Genomic DNA, 20398 nt, shown 5'->3' with positions numbered 1-20398 from the left:
CGGCGGGTAATGGGGTAGCTACATCCGCGAAGCGATATAGTTCGTATAGGGATGTCTAAAATAATAAAAATGTTTTATGTGGGTGGGGTAATTAGTATTAATAAGGAACGAAAAAGCAGTCAAACTTTTATTTACAGTCACGTGGTTTATTCTGGTCCTGGCGTGAAGTCACTGCTACTTTTTGCACCTGCTGCTGTGGTAAACTGTAGAGTACCGAATTACACAGCGACAAAATAATGAAACATTTAAAATTTATATTTTTAATTATTTATATATAATTTATTTAGGCCAACACACACACACACACTTGTGTGTGTGTTGCTCATCAGCTTATAAATCATACTAAGTGATGTTTTTTGAAAATGTACAAATGCAGAAAGTTTTCTGTGGTGGGTAGGTTTAGGGGTAGGGTTAGTGTAAGGGGGTATAATACACATTGTACAGTATAAAAACCATTATATCTATGGAAATTCCCCATAAAACATGAAAACGCAATGTGTGTGTGTGCGTGTGCACTCAAAGATTACAGCAAACTTTATTGCAGCATTTTCAGTTTGTATTAATTAATAATTTAGTTTTAACTTTGGTCAATAATGCATTCAAGCCAAACATCCTGAATTAGAGACTCATAATAAATCACAAACTCGTAATCCACGCGGTTATTCTTCATCAGAGCAAAGGCTTTATTAAAGCTTTAGATGACGAACGGTTAGATTACAGAAGCGTATAGCACAGATCCTTATAACTATCCTAAGAAACCCTTACATTTTGACAGTGAGTGATAAGGATCAATATAACACAGTCAACTGTAACTTTATTAATAAACTTGTCAGTTTAATCATTATTTTTCTAAAGAACTGTCTCAGCAACAGAAGCTAATTTTACAATGTTTTTAAGACAAGCATGAGGACACCGCACATTTCCACATCCTCAGAAACTTACTTAGCAATCACTTTCATGTGCTGTTTTACATCACATCAACATCACGTTTAATAATTAATCTACATATGTTTCAGAGTTTTATATGGAAGTGGCAGTGAAATTTGCTAGCTTTCAGCTAATGCTGGAATATGGGAATCAACAGCATTTCAATATGCATAGCTGGAAAGATAATGGGATAGACCAATGGCTCCACCGCTGTCACCACAAACTGTGTACTTTCCTTGGGATGCCAGACTGTTGATCTGAGGACAAAAAAGTAGAGAAGTGATTAGAAAGAAAGAAAGAAAGAAAGAAAGAAAGAAAGAAAGAAAGAAAGAAAGAAAGAAAGAAAGAAAGAAAGAAAGAATAAACAAACATCTATCTATCTACAGTATATCTATCTATCTATCTATCTATCTATCTATCTATCTATCTATCTATCTATCTATCTATCTATCTATCTGTCTGTCTGTCTGTCTGTCTGTCTGTCTGTCTGTCTGTCCGTCTTCTTTCTATCTATCTATCTATCTATCTATCTATCTATCTATCTATCTATCTATCTATCTATCTATCTCTGTCTGTCTGTCTGTCTGTCTGTCTGTCTGTCTGTCTGTCTGTCTATCTATCTATCTATCTATCTATCTATCTATCTATCTATCTATCTGTCTGTCTGTCTATCTATCTATCTATCTGTCTGTCTGTCTGTCTGTCTGTCTGTCTGTCTGTCTATCTGTCTATCTATCTATCTATCTATCTCTGTCTGTCTGTCTGTCTGTCTGTCTGTCTGTCTATCTATCTATCTATCTATCTATCTATCTATCTATCTCTGTCTGTCTGTCTGTCTGTCTGTCTGTCTATCTATCTATCTATCTATCTGTCTGTCTGTCTGTCTGTCTATCTATCTATCTATCTGTCTGTCTGTCTGTCTGTCTGTCTGTCTGTCTGTCTGTCTGTCTGTCTGTCTGTCTATCTATCTATCTATCTATCTATCTATCTATCTATCTATCTATCTCTGTCTGTCTGTCTGTCTGTCTGTCTATCTATCTATCTGTCTGTCTGTCTGTCCGTCTTCTTTCTTTCTATCTATCTATCTATCTATCTATCTATCTATCTATCTATCTATCTATCTATCTATCTATCTATCTATCTATCTATGTCTGTCTGTCTGTCTATCTTATCTATCTATCTATCTATCTATCTATCTATCTATCTATCTATCTATCTATCTCTGTCTGTCTGTCTGTCTGTCTATCTATCTATCTATCTGTCTGTCTATCTGCCTGCCTGTCTGTCTGTCTGTCTGTCTGTCTGTCTGTCTGTCTGTCTGTCTGTCTGTCTGTCTGTCTATCTATCTATCTATCTATCTATCTATCTATCTATCTATCTATCTATCTCTGTCTGTCTGTCTGTCTGTCTGTCTATCTATCTATCTGTCTGTCTGTCTGTCCGTCTTCTATCAATCTATCTATCTATCTATCTATCTATCTATCTATCTATCTATCTATCTATCTATCTATCTATCTATCTATCTATCTATCTATCTATGTCTGTCTGTCTGTCTGTCTATCTTATCTATCTATCTATCTATCTATCTATCTATCTATCTATCTATCTATCTATCTATCTCTGTCTGTCTGTCTGTCTGTCTATCTATCTATCTGTCTGTCTGTCTGTCCGTCTTCTTTCTATCTATCTATCTATCTATCTATCTATCTATCTATCTATCTATCTATCTATCTATCTATCTATCTATCTATCTATCTATCTATGTCTGTCTGTCTGTCTATCTTATCTATCTATCTATCTATCTATCTATCTATCTATCTATCTATCTATCTATCTATCTATCTATCTATCTATCTATCTATCTATCTATCTATCTGTCTGTCTATATATATAGTTGTCATGCCTCTGCTCGTTTGATGAATTCATCGGTTGCGGCGGTCTCGTTTTCTCTCTGTCCACGCCAGGTCTTCAGAGCTGAGGCCTGCAGAGCTCGGCCGAACGAGAAGGAAAGAGCCCAGGGCTTCACCAGCGGGCAGTTATTGATGGCATTTAGGTTAATGGAGGCCTCTTCCTCACTTTGACCTCCTGAGAGAAGGGTCACCCCTGAAAGTGCAGGAAGTCTGTAATTACACAGTGTTCAGACTCGTCTGTGAATTTGAAACCAGGTTTACAGTTTTTAATATATCCTTACCCGTGACAGCAGGTGGGACAGTACGACGCAGAGCAGTGACTGTTGCCATGGCAACCTCCTCTGCACTGTATTTGGTTGGGCAGCTGTGTCCAGGGGTTACCATGTTGGGCTTGAGTAGTGTGCCTTCCAGATACACGTGATGATCAAACATGGCTTTGTAGACCGCTGCAAGCACCTGAATCAATGACAGTGAATCTAAATTGGTGGTTGATTATGATTTCACTTTTCTAACTTTAGTTAGTGTGTAATGTTGCTGTTTAAGCATAAACAACATCTGTAAAGTTACAACGCTCAAAGTTCAAAGCAAAGGGAGATATTTGCTTTTAAAGAAATTCCTTTTAACAAACGGCTGGTAGGGACTACACGAGCTTCCTCCCGGGTTAGTGACATCACCAACCCTAACAATGTACATAAACCCCGCCCCCGGGAACACGATTTATAGATTATTATGACAGAATATGCTAATCAATGACTAGAAGATAACTACACATCAGCTACATAAATTCATCAACCAACCATTCTGAAATGTCCTGTTGCATTCTACGTTGTCACTTCTTCTTGAGTCTCTCCATCATTGTCTGACTACGGTTTGAACATAAAAGGCTAAAAGTTTTTGAAATTTTCAGTGCATGTCTGTGTGAGTGCAAGCTGTTGTAGCTCCGCCCCCTGTGCCGGGAGCAGCAGCTTATTTGCATTTAAAGGGACAGACACAAAAACGGTGCGTTTTTGCTCACCCTCAAAAAGTGATGATTTTAACATGCAATTTAAAAAATATCTGTGGGGTATTTTGAGCAAATATTTCACATACACACTCTGGGGACATCAGAGACTTATTTTACATCTTGTGAAAAGGGCATTATAGCTACCACCCCTTTAAATCATATGATTATTCCAGCAATTTTAAATGTGTCAATAATATTAAAGGGGTGGATGAAAAAGATCCAAGACTCAACCTCATGTTGTTCCAAAACAGACTGAGTCCTATGGACAAAAATAGATTTATGTTCCACAGAAAAAAGAAAGTCATACAGGTTTGGAATGACATGAATGGGAGTAATGGATAACATAATTTTCATTTTTGAGTAAACTATCCCTACAAGAAGTACAAAAAAAGTAAGAATAGAAACCAACCCTCTCTGTGACAAACTGGCAGCGCTTTAAATCATGGTCTCCATCAGGCAGGATCTCAGGTTCCACGATGGGTACAATCCCATGCTGGAAGATCAGTTGGGAACATTAACATATGATCTTTAACATATTTCTATTTGTATTTTTCTCTCAATTTCGCCTCATTGACTTTTACCTGCTGACAAATAGTAGCATAGCGAGCAAGGACTTTTGCATTTTCTGTAATGCACAGGTTTGACGGGGTGGTATCACTGATTTTCATCACACAGCGCCACTTTGCAAAGTCAGCTCCATCCTTTTTATACTGAGCGCAGCGTTCTGAGAGCCCATCCAGACCTGTGGAGACAGTAGCGCTACATTTTTATAATGTTAAAATTCTAGGTACTATCATATGTTCTGCCTCAAAATGACCATAATTGGATTCAATACATTTCAACAAAAAAGAAAAACAAATCATGTAAAACAGGAAACTTTTAACAATTATACTTCTCACACATTACATCCAAACAAAGTTAACATAACTATTTTTTTAACATTTGTTTTTCCACAGTATTATGAGTATAGGTAAGTATAATAAATATATATATATATACTGTATATATATATTTTTTTATTGCATTTTTAACAAATATTTTTGTGCGTTTTCCTGAAGCTCAAACAGTGGACCATGATGCTAGCAAAATCCACATGCATGAACTGATAAAAATATATGCATTCACCTCACCATAATACTGTATTTTGTTTCCCAAATATAAACAAATGTAAAAAAAATCCTCACAGGGTATACATAAAATACATTAAAAAATATATATATTTTGGGTCTGTGCACCTCCTTTTAACCATGACATTTGCAGATAAAATTGTCACACAGTCACACAATTTCAAGAAACCAGCATTTTCAAGAAAAGAAAATTCAATAAGCAGATATCTGGATCCAGAGAACGGATGTTTTTGATATACCTTGTGTAGTGGTCTCTCCATTAGTCCCTGGCAAGGGGACTACACCTTTATCAACCTGTGAAGAAAGGGCAAAAGGTTTTTACAAATATAACATTTTTAATTCAGCTCATTGGCTTAAACGCACTGTCAGAAAAAAAATGGCAAAAATGGTATCTTTAGAAGCACAGCAGCTTATCACTGGGGCAGTACCTTTAAAGGGATACTCCATCCAAAAATAAGAATTCTGTCATCATTTACTCACCCTAAAGTTGTTGCAAACTTGTATGAGTTTCTTTCTTCTGCTGAACACAAAGGAAGATATTTTGAAGAACTATTGTAACCAAACAGTTGTTTGGCACCATTGACTTCCATAGTAGAAAAAAATATACTATGGAAGTCAATGGTGCCAAAGTTCCAATCGTTCTTCAAAATATCTCCCTTTGTGTTCAGCAGAAGAAAGAAACTCATACAGGTTTGCAACAACTTGAGGGTGAGTAAATGATGGCAGAATTTTCATTTTTGGATGGAGTATCCCTTTAAAGGAATCGTTCACCCAAAAATGTAAAATCATCTCACCCTCAAGCCGTCCTAGGTGTACAGGACTTTCTTCATTCAGACGAACACAATCAGAGTTATATGAAGTAATATCATTCCTAGCTTTATAATGGCATTGAATAGTGCCCGAGTTTTTGAAGCTCAGAAAAGTGGATCCTTCCATCATAAAAGTAATCCATACGACTCCATTGGGTTAATAAAGGCCTTCTGAAGAAGAGAAGCGATGGGTTTTTGTAAGAAAAATATCCATAACTTTTTAAACTATAATCACTGGCTTCCAGCAACGGCAATACGCGTGTTTACAAGAGAGTCGAGTTCTGGTGGAAGGGTGACGTATGACGGAGGGCGCAGGCGTAGCGTAAGCTCAGGGGAGAATTGACGAACGCAGCGGATAGAGCAAAACAAAACACTTTTAAAAAAAAAAATGTTGGAGGATTTCGACATAAGAGAAGAGGAGCTTGAGTCTTCAGGTCAGAGGTCACCCTTCCGCGGGAACTCAACTCTCTCGTAAATGCGCGTATACGGCTGTTCCTGGACACCAGTGATTATATTTTCTAAAGATTTAAATATGGATATTATTCTTACAAAAACCTATCGCTTCGCTTCTTCAGAAGGCCTTTATTAACCCACTGGAGTCATAAGAATTACTTTTATGATGGATGAATGCGCTTTTCTGAGCTTCTAAAACTCGGACACCATTGAATGCATATAAAGCTTGGTAGAGCAAGGATATTATTTAATACAACTCTGATTGTGTTCGACTGAAAAAAAGAAAGTCATGTACACCTTTGGATGGCTTGAGGGTGAGTAAATTATGGGACAATTTTCATTTTTGGGTGAACTACTGGAGCCAACTGTGTACCTTATCTACCCTAACAGGTGCATATTCATACCAGAGTAATAAGGTTTCCAATATGAATCTTTTAGAGGTAAATATGGTACAAAGTTGTCCTTTGAAGGGCACTGCCTAAGTGGCAAGCTGTTGTACCTCTAAAAATAACATTTCTGAACTAATGAATACGAAATGCAAAAATGAAGTTGGGATTGGGAAATGTTGCAAGCCAGATTCAAACAGCACCAAGGCTCAACATGTCAAAGCAAATTGCTTACAGCTATGCCAGTAAACCTAGGTGAGACTTCATACCTTGATCCCGATAGTGATGCCCTTGTCCTTTATCATCTTAACGAACGGGATGCCATCATCAGAGTTCTGATAGAGTGTTTCGTGGAAGAAGATCACTCCACCGATGCAGTTATCAATGCGGTCATCAGCGGTGAAGAGCACCTGACGGAAGAGACGGCGGTTCTCCTCGTTGTTCTCTACCCCTATCTGGTTCAAACGCTTCCCCATGCTGCCTGTTAGAACGTGCACAAAACCAAAGTGAGTTCTTGCGGTTTTCTTTGAGATTGCAATTTCTGTCGAATAACTGGAGTAAGTCCCACTAACCTATGGACTCGTCTGCAGCTAGGATGCCTTTCCCTGGTGACACTATACGCAAAGCTATCTCATGTAGCTCCTTCTTTTTCTCAGTGGTGAGGGGAGGAAACTGATGGGTCATCCTAAACCTTCTGATACAACCTGAGGATACAGTAAGAGTAAATGAACACTACAAAACCAAAATGGGATTTCACCATTGCCTTCCTGCTGAAGTCATCTAGGATTCATATGGTTCACATACTACACTGTAAGAAAAATGTTGTAGAAAGCAGATAATGTGCTAATAATCACCATTATCTTCAATGTTGAATTTATGGACATTTCCTTCAAAAACTTAAAACACAAAACAATGCGTAATTCAAAATGATGCCACAGAAGGATCATTTTTGGTTCCCCATAGAAACCTTCAGTGAACAGTTCTTAAAAGAAACATTTTTCTATTAGTGTGAAGAACATTTTAATAATCTAAAGAATTATTTTCCACTATAAAGAACCTTTTGAGAAATGGCAAAGTTACATAGATGTTAAAGACTTTACATGGAAACATAATACGCCAATAAAGAACCTTTAAAGACCATTGAAAAACAATGCGGAAAAATTGGGCTCTAATTTTACAGACTTTTCTTAGACTGGAAAACCTGGAAATATCAGGGAATTAAGAATTGTAAAAATTTCTATTCTAGAAAATTTAATTCTATTCTAGTCTATGCCCAAATTTAGAACATTTAATCGGTTAGAAATTGGTTTCTGTAAGTTCAATCTCTGGAAAATCCAATAAACATATTCTTGAAGATTTAACCCACCCCCCCCCCCCCCCCCCCCCTCTAAGGCAAAGTTGTACTTTTTAAATGAAACAGCTCCTAAACCAACCAACTATTCTGTTCAGAAATGCCCAGCATTCACTTTCACAAGAGCTTAACTGATATCACTCTTTCAACTTTGTTATCTGCAACCACAACTGAAGCACATAGATTCACTGTTTACAAGCATAAACTACACATAAACGACTCTCTTTATGAATAACAAAGTTGCCAAATTACTGCAAAATGTTATTTTAAGAGTTCTCAAATTTGTCAACTTCTTCTACTTGAAAACCTTTTAAACCTTTAGTAGAATTTAAGCACATTTACAGCATCTGGAAACTGATCATTATTCTCAGCATTCAAAAGCATTTTCGAAATGGTAACTCGCTTGTAAAAACACAACTTTTTAGTAACTTTTTTGCTCCACTGCAAATTTCACAAATAAATTGTTATCCAGAATGGTCAAGGCAGTAAATTCAACAGATGGAACGACAGTGATACTTGCCAAGTCAGAGCAGACCGAAGAACTCAGACCAGAAGGGCTTTTTCCAACAGACGAGATGAGACGTGACTGATTCTTTAACAGTGGCTGTGTCCCAATTCTTTATGAAGGTGATATCCCAGAGGATGCTGACACTTGTAGGGCGGAGCTTAACGTCATGCCCTCATTAAGTTATTGGGGGAGGTGTTAAAGGCCACCAAAGGTTGCCCACCCGATCCCATTTCTCTAGCAGCATGTATTCTCATTATTTTACACACAATGTAATGCAATCTAACTAGATTTTTTAAATGGTGCAAAAGTTGCTAGGGTAGTGTGGGTTGTTGCCAGGGTGTTGCTAAGCTGTCCTGGGATGTTGCTGGGTTGTTCTGGGTAGCTACATACTCAAAAAGGGCCCAGATGAGGCTCGGATCCTTTCTTCAGTGCAAGTCTATGGATTTTTTTGCCCGTTTTATCATATGCCAGGTGAAAATTGAGTCTGATCCCCATTGTAAGCCACATTTTTTGAGGTATCATTGTGACCTGTGATCAGAAGGGTCTTCCGGGCAACATATTTAAATTTAAAGGGGGTCTGTATTCCCGTCAATAATATAATTAGATCAAATATGCCTCGAATCAAGTCAGATGAGACTCCCATCATACCCTTAGGAAAATGTTGGCAGTCACAAAGTGGCTGAGATTCAAGCATATATGTGTGATAAAAAAAAATGAGGTGGGGTCATGGCATCATTTCAAGTTCTATACAGGTGAGCAGAATTTTTAGATGACTTCATGATCTAGTTTTTCAAGGACAAAAAATGGAGTCAAAGTTTGGAGATTCAGTTTACCAACACATTGATTTGTTGTGTTGATGCTTTTGGATCTAAAAGTGTCTAATTTATTCAGATCACATGTAATATGCATAAAAAAGACAGACATTTTTAGGACCATGTCGTTCAATCCGTACGAAAGCAATAAGATAACGTAGATACAAATGGCAGGTTTAGAGGGATACCCAATGTCTTACTATACATAAAGGACCGAACACATCTGAAGTAGACTCTCAGGAGAACTGTTAAGAGTTACAGATATTTTAAGCCACCTCTACTGGGGCTGTGATTTTTTTTCCTGATACCTAATTAAAAACATTAATAATGATGCTTTATCTGGTGTTCAATTTTCAGCCCTATTAAGGCTGCTCCCATTTGGGTTTGTCATTGCGCTCACAAATAGGTCACACCAAAGTCTCAAAGTTGGAGGAATGTCTCCAGGTATCATTCGCCGATATATCATTTACCATTCTATCTTTTGAATTGTAATGACATGAAGTTCTACTTTCGTTCTCCACATCAATTGATGAACGAATTCTATTTTTGGGATATATGTTGAGAATGATCTTTACAGTATGACTGAGAACTCATTTATACAATCAAAGCCAACTGCCAGTGAAGCTAAATTTATTTAGTTTACTATCATTCAGCTACTTTTTACCATAATAATTGCACTAATACTAAATTGTACTACAATTTACTGTATTATAGTATTGTATTGCACCGTTCGTTCCATTGTACAGTTATGCTATTCTACTTGCATTACTGTACATTTCACATATTGTGTATTGCATAAGATTTTTCATTGTACACACATTTTACTTCTATGCTACAGAACTATTATTTGCAGAAAAAGTAACTGGCAATATTGTGTCTAAAAAGTTACTTATATTACAGTATAATTATGTGCAAGCATGGGTTAGTTTTATTTATCACAGTCAGATTATCACACATATGGTGTCCCAGTAAAGGGTAGCACTGTAACCGGTATAAATATATAAAATAAATGTAAAAATGAGTGAAGAAAAAAACCCAACAGTTCTATTATTATAAAAAATACTTCATTAGTAAAGGCAAAAGTGGGGTCAAAAATCTAATAAACTTTCTGCAAATTCAGAAAAAAAGACATCTGATTATTATATAGGACCAAAACAACTCAGTAGTAATACTTGTTAATGAATGGCTAGTCACATCTTTATGTGGGTGAATTATCAAAAAATACTGTGGCATTTTATCTTGTCTTTGGCAAAACGTTGCATGTTACAGAGAAAGCAAAGTTCGTTCATTTATGTTTTCATGGAGAACTGGTTTCTGTTGCTTTTGTTTCAGTCCCAGCTGTCTCTTCATTCACCTCAATCTTCATCAAGGTAGGAGGCAAACCCACAGGGGTCGATGGAGAGTTCAGCAGGTCACACTCAAAATTCTTAAGCAGATCTGATGATAAACCTCGCATCGACCTTTCCGATCGGTCAGGATGATTCTTCAGCTCGAGGATTGGCTTGACGGGACGTTTCTGCAGCAGCTGGGAATCGAAGGACATGCCGCGGAAAAACTTCTGGCTTTGGAAGTGCTCCAGGCACCGTAAGCGACGCGTGGGGATCTTGCATAGAAGCTACATTTGGACAAAGTCACAGAGTGTTTTAGGTTTGAGTATGTGCGTAAATAACAGGGTTGTGCTCCATTCAGAACTGAACTGAGAATCCCTGAATTTTCCAATTTAATTCCTGAATTTGATTTGAAGTAGCAAACAGAATTGTAATTTAAATTTGAAGGAAGTAGAATTAAAATTCAAAGAAATTCATATAAATGCTGCAAGTGTATTTTTTAATTATACATTTTCAGTATGAATTACCCATAAATTATATCCTATATATATACACTCACCTAAAGGATTGTTAGGAACACCATACTAATACTGTGTTTGACCCCCTTTCGCCTTCAGAACTGCCTTAATTCTACGTGGCATTGATTCAACAAGGTGCTGAAAGCATTCTTTAGAAATGTTGGCCCATATTGATAGGATAGCATCTTGCAGTTGATGGAGATTTGTGGGATGCACATCCAAGGCACGAAGCTCCCGTTCCACCACATCCCAAAGATGCTCTATTGGGTTGAGATCTGGTGACTGTGGGGGCCATTTTAGTACAGTGAACTCATTGTCATGTTCAAGAAACTAATTTGAAATGATTCGAGCTTTGTGACATGGTGCATTATCCTGCTGGAAGTAGCCATCAGAGGATGGGTACATGGTGGCCATAAAGGGATGGACATGGTCAGAAACAATGCTCAGGTAGGCCGTGGCATTTAAACGATGCCCAATTGGCACTAAGGGGCCTAAAGTGTGCCAAGAAAACATCCCCCACGCCATTACACCACCACCACCAGCCTGCACAGTGGTAACATGGCATGATGGATCCATGTTCTCATTCTGTTTACGCCAAATTCTGACTCTACCATCTGAATGTCTCAACAGAAATCGAGACTTCAGACCAGGCAACATTTTTCCAGTCTTCAAGTGTCCAATTTTGGTGAGCTCTTGCAAATTGTAGCCTCTTTTTCCTATTTATAGTGGAGATGAGTGGTACCCGGTGGGGTCTTCTGCTGTTGTAGCCCATCCGCCTCAAGGTTGTGCGTGTTGTGGCTTCACAAATGCTTTGCTGCATACCTCGGTTGTAACGAGTGGTTATTTCAGTCAAAGTTGCTCTTCTATCAGCTTGAATCAGTCGGCCCATTCTCCTCTGACCTCTAGCATCAACAAGGCATTTTCGCCCACAGGACTGCCGCATACTGGATGTTTTTCCCTTTTCACACCATTCTTTGTAAACCCTAGAAATGGTTGTGCGTGAAAATCCCAGTAACTGAGCAGATTGTGAAATACTCAGACCGGCCCGTCTGGCACCAACAACCATGCCACGCTCAAAATTGCTTAAATCACCTTTCTTTCCCATTCTGACATTCAGTTTGGAGTTCAGGAGATTGTCTTGACCAGGACCACACCCCTAAATGCATTGAAGCAACTGCCATGTGATTGGTTGATTGGATAATTGCATTAATGAGAAATTGAACAGGTGTTCCTAATAATCCTTTAGGTAAGTGTATATATATATATATATATTATTGACATCTAATACATAATGCAAAAATAACATAATGGATGTCACCTCTATGAGCAGAAAGGCCAGAGCTGGACTGAGGTTTGCAGGCATGTCGTATGGATGCTCACTGACCCTGCTCATCATACTACAGTGGTCTGCTTCCGCAGGCAAAGGAAACTAAAAAATCAAAATAATAAAGAAAAGGCTCAGACGGTTTGAATAAGCAGCCTGTAGCACTTTCTAAACATCATCACTGAGATCTGCACATTTTTCCAGAGGTGATTTTGTGACACATTCATCAAGAATAATGCTCATCTTGTAATATGGCCTCTGGATATGTCTTACCCCTCCAGTGGCTAAAGCATAGATAAGAATACCAAGAGACCACCAGTCTGCAGCATGGCTGTACGGGCCCCCGCTCAGGACTTCAGGAGCTGTTTAATGACCGGATAATGTAATTAAATATCCATTTTTAGAGAAATAGCTCAGTTGCTTCGAGCTATACATGTCTTTAGTTACTGCCAGATACACTTGATGGTAAACACAGTCTTACTATAGAAATCCTATCCTGTTTAAAACGAGTTCAGATTCCAGCCTCACCCATGTACTGTATTGTGCCACAGATAGTAAATGCTCTATCCCCACGCTCAAGGCGGCGAGACAGCCCAAAATCAGTCAAGCGGACGTGACCTAAATGAGACAGCCTTAATATTTATATTCCAGAATTCCCTTTACCAAAAGATAAAAGAGTTGAGATTTACATCTGAATACAATCCAAAGACACAAAATACAGATATGATCATTTTCTTGCTATATGTGAAAATTATATCTATCTATCTATCTATCTATCTATCTATCTATCTATCTATCTATCTATCTATCTATCTATCTATCTATCTATCTATCTATCTATCTATCTATCTATCTATCTATCTATCTATCTATCTATCTATCTATCTGACAGAAAATGTTTATTAATAACCAATGATATTGTACAAATGTACATTATATATGATGGTGCATGGCTGTCACTGATGTTTCCCACAATGCTGCAGTCTGGATCAGCTTTACCTTTATCAGTCAGAAGGATGTTCTCCATCTGTTTAAGAAAAAAAAAAACATTTTTCATTGCATTTTATAGGGCTGAATACAAATTTTTAAAATATTTTTTTATATTTTTTAAACACAGAGTGGTCATATCTAAACATTCTAATATTCCTTGTTCATGTTCGATGTTCAACTTGAGACAACTTTCTGTCAGAAACCAGAATACATAAACATAGCAGTCAAACTAAATAAAAAAGCACTGTACAATATTGTAATACCTTCATATCCCTATGTATTATTCCGAAGTCATGCAAAAATCCTGGAAAGGAAAAAAGTGTGTAGTATATTACTTTGACTGTCATTGAACACCTGTGTGTGTGAAAATGACTCAAGACTAAACATCTAACAACACTCACCCAAGGCAGAGCCCAATTCAGCAGCAAACACGCGAACATCTCTCTCATCAAACCGGCCCTTCAGTGTCCAGTAAGTATACAGGTCTCCAGTGCTGCAGTAATCACACACTGAAGACAAACACACAGGAGTGAGAGAAAACATAAAAGATTAGAAAGACAATGTCACAGTAGACTGACTGGCCTGACCTTGAGGCCACCTATTATAGATCAAACTCTAAAGGGACTTCATTCAAGCATGATATGAACTGGAGCAGTATTTTTGAGTATATAATCACAAGCCAGTGACACAATTTCAGTCTGTCACAGGGTCACGGAGGGAGACTTTGGAAAGGAAGAAGACAAAACACAATGATTAAGTCTCCTGGCTTGCCCTGGCTGGTGAACGGACGTGGAGAGAAGAACATGGGGCAAAAATACATAGAACGAAACAGATAAATCACATGGAAAAGGACAAAATCAAATACAATCAAGTAGACCATTGGGCAGATCTTTCGAGACATATTCATAACCAATTATTTTCTACACATAAAATATTTTCCTAATATATATATATACATATATCGGGAAAATATTTCAGAATTAGGTAGTTAAATAAATATAAATTAATTAAATGCTTTATTTTTATATTTATTCAATTAAATATATATATATATATATATATATATATATATATATATATATATATATATTCATGATTAATTGTTTTCATATCTCTGGAAAATGTCTTATATGTAGTAAATAATTAGGTAAATTACTTAGCTTTTTATATATAAATATGCATATAATTGAGTATTTTATACTTTTTACATCTCATATATTAGAGTACAGATAGATGTTAAACCTGAAGAGAAACATTTTAAATTTAATAAAAATGTATTCGAATAGCATAAAACCCTTAGTGAACAAGCTAAAGATGACGGTGTTATAGAAAGGTAAAATAAAACACTTAAAGGGGCTATATGTAGGTATTTTCATGTGTTAATGGATTTTTTTTATTGCCAATGTGTGAACAGATAGTAACAAAACTTAAAAAACGAGACCTTCCCAGGTCGTCTATGAAAGCCTGTAGAAAGATTTTTATGTGAAGGCCTCGGGGCATTTTTTGCTGGGAAAAATTAAAAGGATGAGACATTTATGCGCTTCCGAGAGCATCACTTCCGTTCAATGACACGTGAAATGAATGTTTATACAATGTTCAGGAAAATGCAGAAAGAGCCATTCTGCACTGTAATGCCATTGTGTCATGCAAAGAAAATGGATTAATTCAAAATATAGTCTCATAGCCAGATCTTTTAGTCTATCTCGGATATTTCAGTTATAATCAGACTATCTGTAATTTTAATGACCTCGTGTTGACATGATGTCAGTTAATTGCAGAGCTGGTGAAAACATATCCACATCATCGCTACAATCAGATGCTTCCTTAATTGCTGCTTTCTAACCACTGTCGTATTTTTTTTTTTTGGGGGGGGGGATAGTTCACCCAAAAGTGTAAATTCTGTCATTCTGTCATTTACTCACCCTCATGTTGTTGCAAACTTGTATGAGTTTCTTTCTTCTGTTCAACACAACATAAGATATTTTGAAGAATATGGGTAACCAAACTGTTGATGGGCCCCATTGACTGCCATAGTATTTGTTTTTCTACTATGGAAGTAAATGGAGCCTTGGGCTTGTTAGGTTGCCCATATTCTTCAAAATATCTTCTTTTGTGTTCAACAAAAGACAGAAATTCATACAGGTTTGGAATAAAATGAAGGTGAGTAAATGATGACAGGATTTTCATTTTAGGGTGAACTGTCTCTTTAAGTTGTTGGCTGCAGTTCACTTAACAGCCACCGGTGTCACTAATAACAAGAGTTTCTGAATTCTACACAGAGCCTCTTTAAAGGGATAGTTCACTTTGAAATTAATTTTTGATATGTTTTAGCTTACCTCAAGGGCATCCAAGATGTAGGTGTCTTTGTTTTCCGCAGTAGTTTCAATTTTGATATTTTTAGGTCAAACCGTTCTTGTCTGTCAGTCATATAATGCAGGTCTATGGGGTCCACCTCAAAGAGCATACACAGAGAAGTCCAAATTAAACATGATTTAATGACTCGTAAATGTAAGTACACATTGATGGCCAAAGACACGAAACGAGCAGTTTGTGTGAGAAAACGAACAGTATTTATATCGTTTTTACCTCTTGTAACCACAGCCACGTCCAAGTGATCTGAGGGCGCGGGCGCGTCGGTCTGCGCAAGCGCCGGAAAGCGCCGGAAGGGATCTCTCGCGCGGTTGCGAAAAAAATTCAACATTGTTTGTTGATATATCGAAATCGTCTTCCATCGCGATTTCCTATATATCTAAATATGTTTAGATCTTCACAGTGAAAGGTAACACTTCCGAAATCTCTGTGTAAACAATGAGTGACGTACACGCGCGAGAGATCACTTCCGGCGCATGCACAGACCGAAGCGCCCGCGCCCTCAGATCACTTGGACGTGGCTGTGGTTACAAGAGGTAAAAACGATATAAATACTGTTCGTTTTCTCACACAAACCGCTCGTTTAGTTTCTAAGGCCATCAATGTGTACTTACATTTACGAGTCATTAAATCATGTTTAATTTGGACTTCTCTGTGCATGCTCTTTGAGGTGGACCCCATAGACCTGCATTATATGACTGACAGACAAGAACGGTTTGACCTAAAAATATCAAAATTGAAACTACTGCGGAAACAAAGACACCTGCATCTTGGATGCCCTTGAGGTAAGCTAAAACATATCAAAAATTAATTTCAAAGTGAACTATCCCTTTAATTTCTTTTCAGTAAATAAAATGATTGCTATTAAAGCCATTATTTCTGAAGAGTCTTTAGAAAGCAGAATGAAAAATGAAATATTGTATGTGGTGTGACTCACTGATGAAGAGATTGCTCTGGCTCTGCCAACAGTCCCGGAGACTGAGGAGGAAAGGATGCCTGACTTGTCGCTACAACGTAACAGTTGACAACACAAAATGAGATGGACATGAGTGCAGGCGCTGAGAGGACATGAGAGTAAACTCTAATGGAATGAACAACACAATTGAAGTATGAAATATGTGCATGCTTATAGGTTATTGACTGAGAGGAAGTCAGTGTTGTCCATGTATCACTGGCCCGGTTAGAACCAGATCAGGCGAGCCATAGCCGACAGAGAGCGCAGCGGCGCAGTGTGACTCACTTGAATTATAACCTCCTCTTTGGACTGCTGGAGGACTCCATGTCTCAAAACATCAGCCTTGGGTAAAACCTAACCAACAGTGACTCAAGAAATTCTGAAGTGAAGAAGGCGTACCAAACACATAACATTTTAAAAAATGAAATAGAATGATAGAGACTAGAACAAGGCATGAAAAAAATCACCTTAATAGCATAGGTCTCATCTTTAGACAGGTCCTTCACCTTCAGGATTGGACCAAACGAACCTTTAGCTATAAAACCAAGAATCTGAGAAGAGAATCATTAGTTACAAAAAGAAAAAAAATCACAGTATTTAAAGGTTCCCCATGTGAAAAAGAAGAGCACACAATTATATTGAATGTGCACTTGTGTCGTACTTCAAATCTTAAAAGTATATATTTTTTGACAACTGCACTTGAAGATAGTATAATATTAATGAAATAAAAGGCCACTAAGTATACTTAAAGAGAGTGCACTTTCTTGACTATGTTTCTAAACACTTTTTGAAAACACTTAAAAAAGGCACTTTGTAAAAATGTCAAATTAAAAGTTTTACTTTAAAGTACATTTTAAATCATTATGTTTTGATAATCTTTTGTTATGCTTTAAGGAAGTTCACTTATTTTGATGTGTTCACTACCACACTAAAGTACATGTCAAGTACCTGATTATAATAGTAACCGACCGTAGTGTGTTATTTGATATTATTACACGGCTCTCTGAAATACTTGATTCTGATTGGTCAGTTGCAACATTCTGATGTCAGTTATGCTGTATAATGAACGCTCATTATATCCGAGAAGTCACACAAGTAAAACACTTCACGTCGGGGTCCTGATCACATTGTCAGGGTTTATTTTGCCATTGTCCATTATTTAGATGTATATTTTATGTTTTATAAATGCACTAAATTAAAACGTCATTGTTACAAATGTGTTCATTACAAATATATTTAAATACATGTCAAGTTTCAATAGAAATGTAAAATATAATTTATAGTGCTGTCAAATCGATTAATCACATCTAACATAAAAGTTTGTAATATTATACACACACACACACACAATTATTTATTCACAAACTTTTATGTTAGATGCGATTAATCGATTTGACAGCACTAATATTTCACCATAAATATTCTTCAGTACATTTGGCAGTACACTTAAACCATATTTCAAAGACAACAGAAGTAAATACACATTTAAAAAAGGTTCAAACACTCTTAAGGTCAACTAATTGCATTTCCTATAAATTTGAAGTGTGATACATTTTCATTTAATTTCAATCGACAATTAAGTGTCTATCTTAAGTGTCTATCTTTTAAAAGTGTAAATTATTTCTGAAATAACTACTATTTTTAAAAGTATGCTAAACAAGAGACAGTTGACACAAAATTGAAATGGTAATCATTTAATCACCCATATGTCGTTCCAAACCTGTATGAATGTTTCATCTGTGGACTTTCATTCTTGAAAATGTCTCTTTTTATGTTCTACAGAACAAAGATGGGTTTGGATTTTTGGGTGATTATGTCACATTTTTAAAGGATTTTATGACTAGTGCCATATAACTACCTGTAAATGCATGTGTCCAGTAAACCTGTGCGGGAATTCTGGCAGGAAAATGGAAATAAAGCCCGGCAGTGTCCACTCTAGACGAGGCCCCTCAGGGTTTGCGTCTGAGGGCCGAGATCGCTCAGAGATGGGGTATTCTCTGTGCTGGGCGCTGTGATGAACAAGCGGAGCGGAGAGAGACAGGAAGCCCTGATGACATGACAGGGATCTCCTCTTCACCAGTGATGATAATGATGATGATGATGATGATGATGCCTGGAGTGAAGAGGACATCACTGATAAACAACTGTACAAAATCACAAACACTTATGATAACATATAATGCTTAACAGATCAGTATCTGGTGTGCATTTAAACCAATGCAATGGCCCCGAAAAGACAGGCTATACATTTAAAATGTATGAGTGATAGTGCATTATATAGCAAAATATAAAATTAAGGGGCATTTCAAAATCGCAGTGAATGTGATAAACTCTTATAGGCTACTCTGCAGTGAAATAAATTGTTGGACCAAATTGTATGACAATACTCAAATGAAAGTTTATAGTATGTTTTCATTATTTTCTACGTTTCTACATAGATTTTTTTTAAATAACTAATAATCTGTAAATCATTGTGTAATGTTATTTTACTGTAATTTTGTGCGTAGTTATTTTATACGTCATGATTGTCAATATCATCCAGTGTGGTTCAATGGAACTATCGATACCAATGAAGAACCTTTAGATTTAAGAGTGTAGGCCTATGTCATCATTATTATCAATATCCTCTGGTGTTACCTCTTGTAAACCATTCTCATAACAGTAAACACATTTAATTGAATAACACATGAGAATACTGAGAGCCGCATGTGTCAATGTAATCTGTATATCATTTTGCCTCATGAAATGTATATTTTAGCCTCTATTTTAGACTCACGAAACTGCAAAGCACAATCAATATTTAAATCAGACCCATGTAACACCCTGAATTTTTGTACAAACTATTGTTTTATAAATCATTGATGTGAGGTGTGTGATTATCAGAGTAGTAAACCCTCTTACCTTATTTTTACTCCCGTCGCCGCCCATCACATTTTATAAACAAATAAACGACTTGCGATCTTCTTTAAAAATAAACCTATTTTCCCACAGAAGTCCGTCAATTAAACGTGAACCCCATGCCAGTTATTTATATCATCTTCTTTTCTTTTCCACACAAAATAACGCTGTTTTAACAAGCGCATTAGTCGGTGTCCAAACCTTTGATACACATTTAGGAGCGCCGCCCACTCATTAATATTAATATATAAACAATGATCACGTTACAGCAATGCACTCCATCATGCATCAGAAACGTCATAATCGATTAGTTACGTAACTCACATACTTAGGGACGCAACCTTTTTTTCTAGTGGCGTCTAATGCCCAGTGGAAAATCTATGTATTTGTAATAATGTACTGAACGATAAAATCATTATATCTAACTCTGGCAGCTACACATTTGACTATAATATTTTATACTAGTATATTAAATAATATAATACATCAAAGCTTTAAATAAATAATAGCTCATTGGGGCCTGCTTTTATTTTATTGACAAATATTAATTTACATGCTCAGTGACATTTAATACCTCCCATTATTTGTACAAAGAACAATACAAGAATCATTGCCTGACACAGTGAGGGGAAGAAAATCTAAATATAGTGCTCATTTTTAAACATTCAAGCTGAAATAACATTTCACTTTTGAAGCTGACAAGCAAAAATCAGCAGCATCTGAAGACAT

General features: G+C 36.8%; 2 protein-coding genes across 2 annotated transcripts; both read right to left on the bottom strand.

Moving 5' to 3' along the window:
* Nucleotides 1-995: 995 nt before the first annotated feature.
* aldoca (aldolase C, fructose-bisphosphate, a) lies at nt 996-8594 on the bottom strand. Its single transcript, XM_056243212.1, has 9 exons — nt 8487-8594; nt 7188-7319; nt 6885-7096; nt 5207-5261; nt 4422-4582; nt 4250-4333; nt 3119-3293; nt 2831-3030; nt 996-1184 (listed from the first exon to the last, which is right to left on the bottom strand). The coding sequence occupies exons 2-9, from the start codon at nt 7297-7299 to the stop codon at nt 1089-1091; spliced, it is 1095 nt and encodes a 364-aa protein (XP_056099187.1). The 5' UTR covers nt 7300-7319; nt 8487-8594; the 3' UTR covers nt 996-1088.
* Nucleotides 8595-10486: 1892 nt separating this feature from the next.
* On the bottom strand, nt 10487-19422 carry rskra (ribosomal protein S6 kinase related a). The gene is made up of 12 exons (XM_056243202.1): nt 19409-19422; nt 18630-18915; nt 17239-17322; nt 17057-17125; nt 16754-16823; nt 13848-13955; nt 13710-13750; nt 13456-13483; nt 12985-13074; nt 12730-12818; nt 12451-12561; nt 10487-10901 (listed from the first exon to the last, which is right to left on the bottom strand). The coding sequence occupies exons 1-12, from the start codon at nt 19420-19422 to the stop codon at nt 10584-10586; spliced, it is 1308 nt and encodes a 435-aa protein (XP_056099177.1). The 3' UTR covers nt 10487-10583.
* Between the last annotated feature and the right edge of the window lie 976 nt (nt 19423-20398).

This window comes from Rhinichthys klamathensis, unplaced genomic scaffold (assembly GCF_029890125.1).
Source record: "Rhinichthys klamathensis goyatoka isolate OS25496 unplaced genomic scaffold, OSU_Roscu_1.1 h1tg000781l_1, whole genome shotgun sequence".
Taxonomy (NCBI): Eukaryota; Metazoa; Chordata; class Actinopteri; order Cypriniformes; family Leuciscidae; genus Rhinichthys; species Rhinichthys klamathensis.
Note: the sequence above shows the minus strand (reverse complement) of the source record. Positions and strands in the feature narration are given on the sequence as shown.

What these genes read in the sequence shown, in the direction of transcription:
- aldoca (XM_056243212.1), bottom strand. Translation starts at nt 7,299, where the DNA reads ATGACCCATCAGTTTCCTCCCCTCACCACTGAGAAAAAGAAGGAGCTA. An exon ending in AGCTGCAGACGAGTCCATAG is followed by an intron (nt 7,097 to 7,187) that starts GTTAGTGGGACT and finishes ACGTTCTAACAG; the next exon opens with GCAGCATGGGGAAGCGTTTG. An exon ending in GCCAGTTTGTCACAGAGAGG is followed by an intron (nt 3,294 to 4,249) that starts GTTGGTTTCTAT and finishes TCATTGATTCAG; the next exon opens with GTGCTTGCAGCGGTCTACAA.
- rskra (XM_056243202.1), bottom strand. An exon ending in CCAGAGCAATCTCTTCATCA is followed by an intron (nt 13,956 to 16,753) that starts GTGAGTCACACC and finishes GTTTGTCTTCAG; the next exon opens with TGTGTGATTACTGCAGCACT. An exon ending in TGGCCTTTCTGCTCATAGAG is followed by an intron (nt 10,902 to 12,450) that starts GTGACATCCATT and finishes GTCCAAATGTAG; the next exon opens with CTTCTATGCAAGATCCCCAC.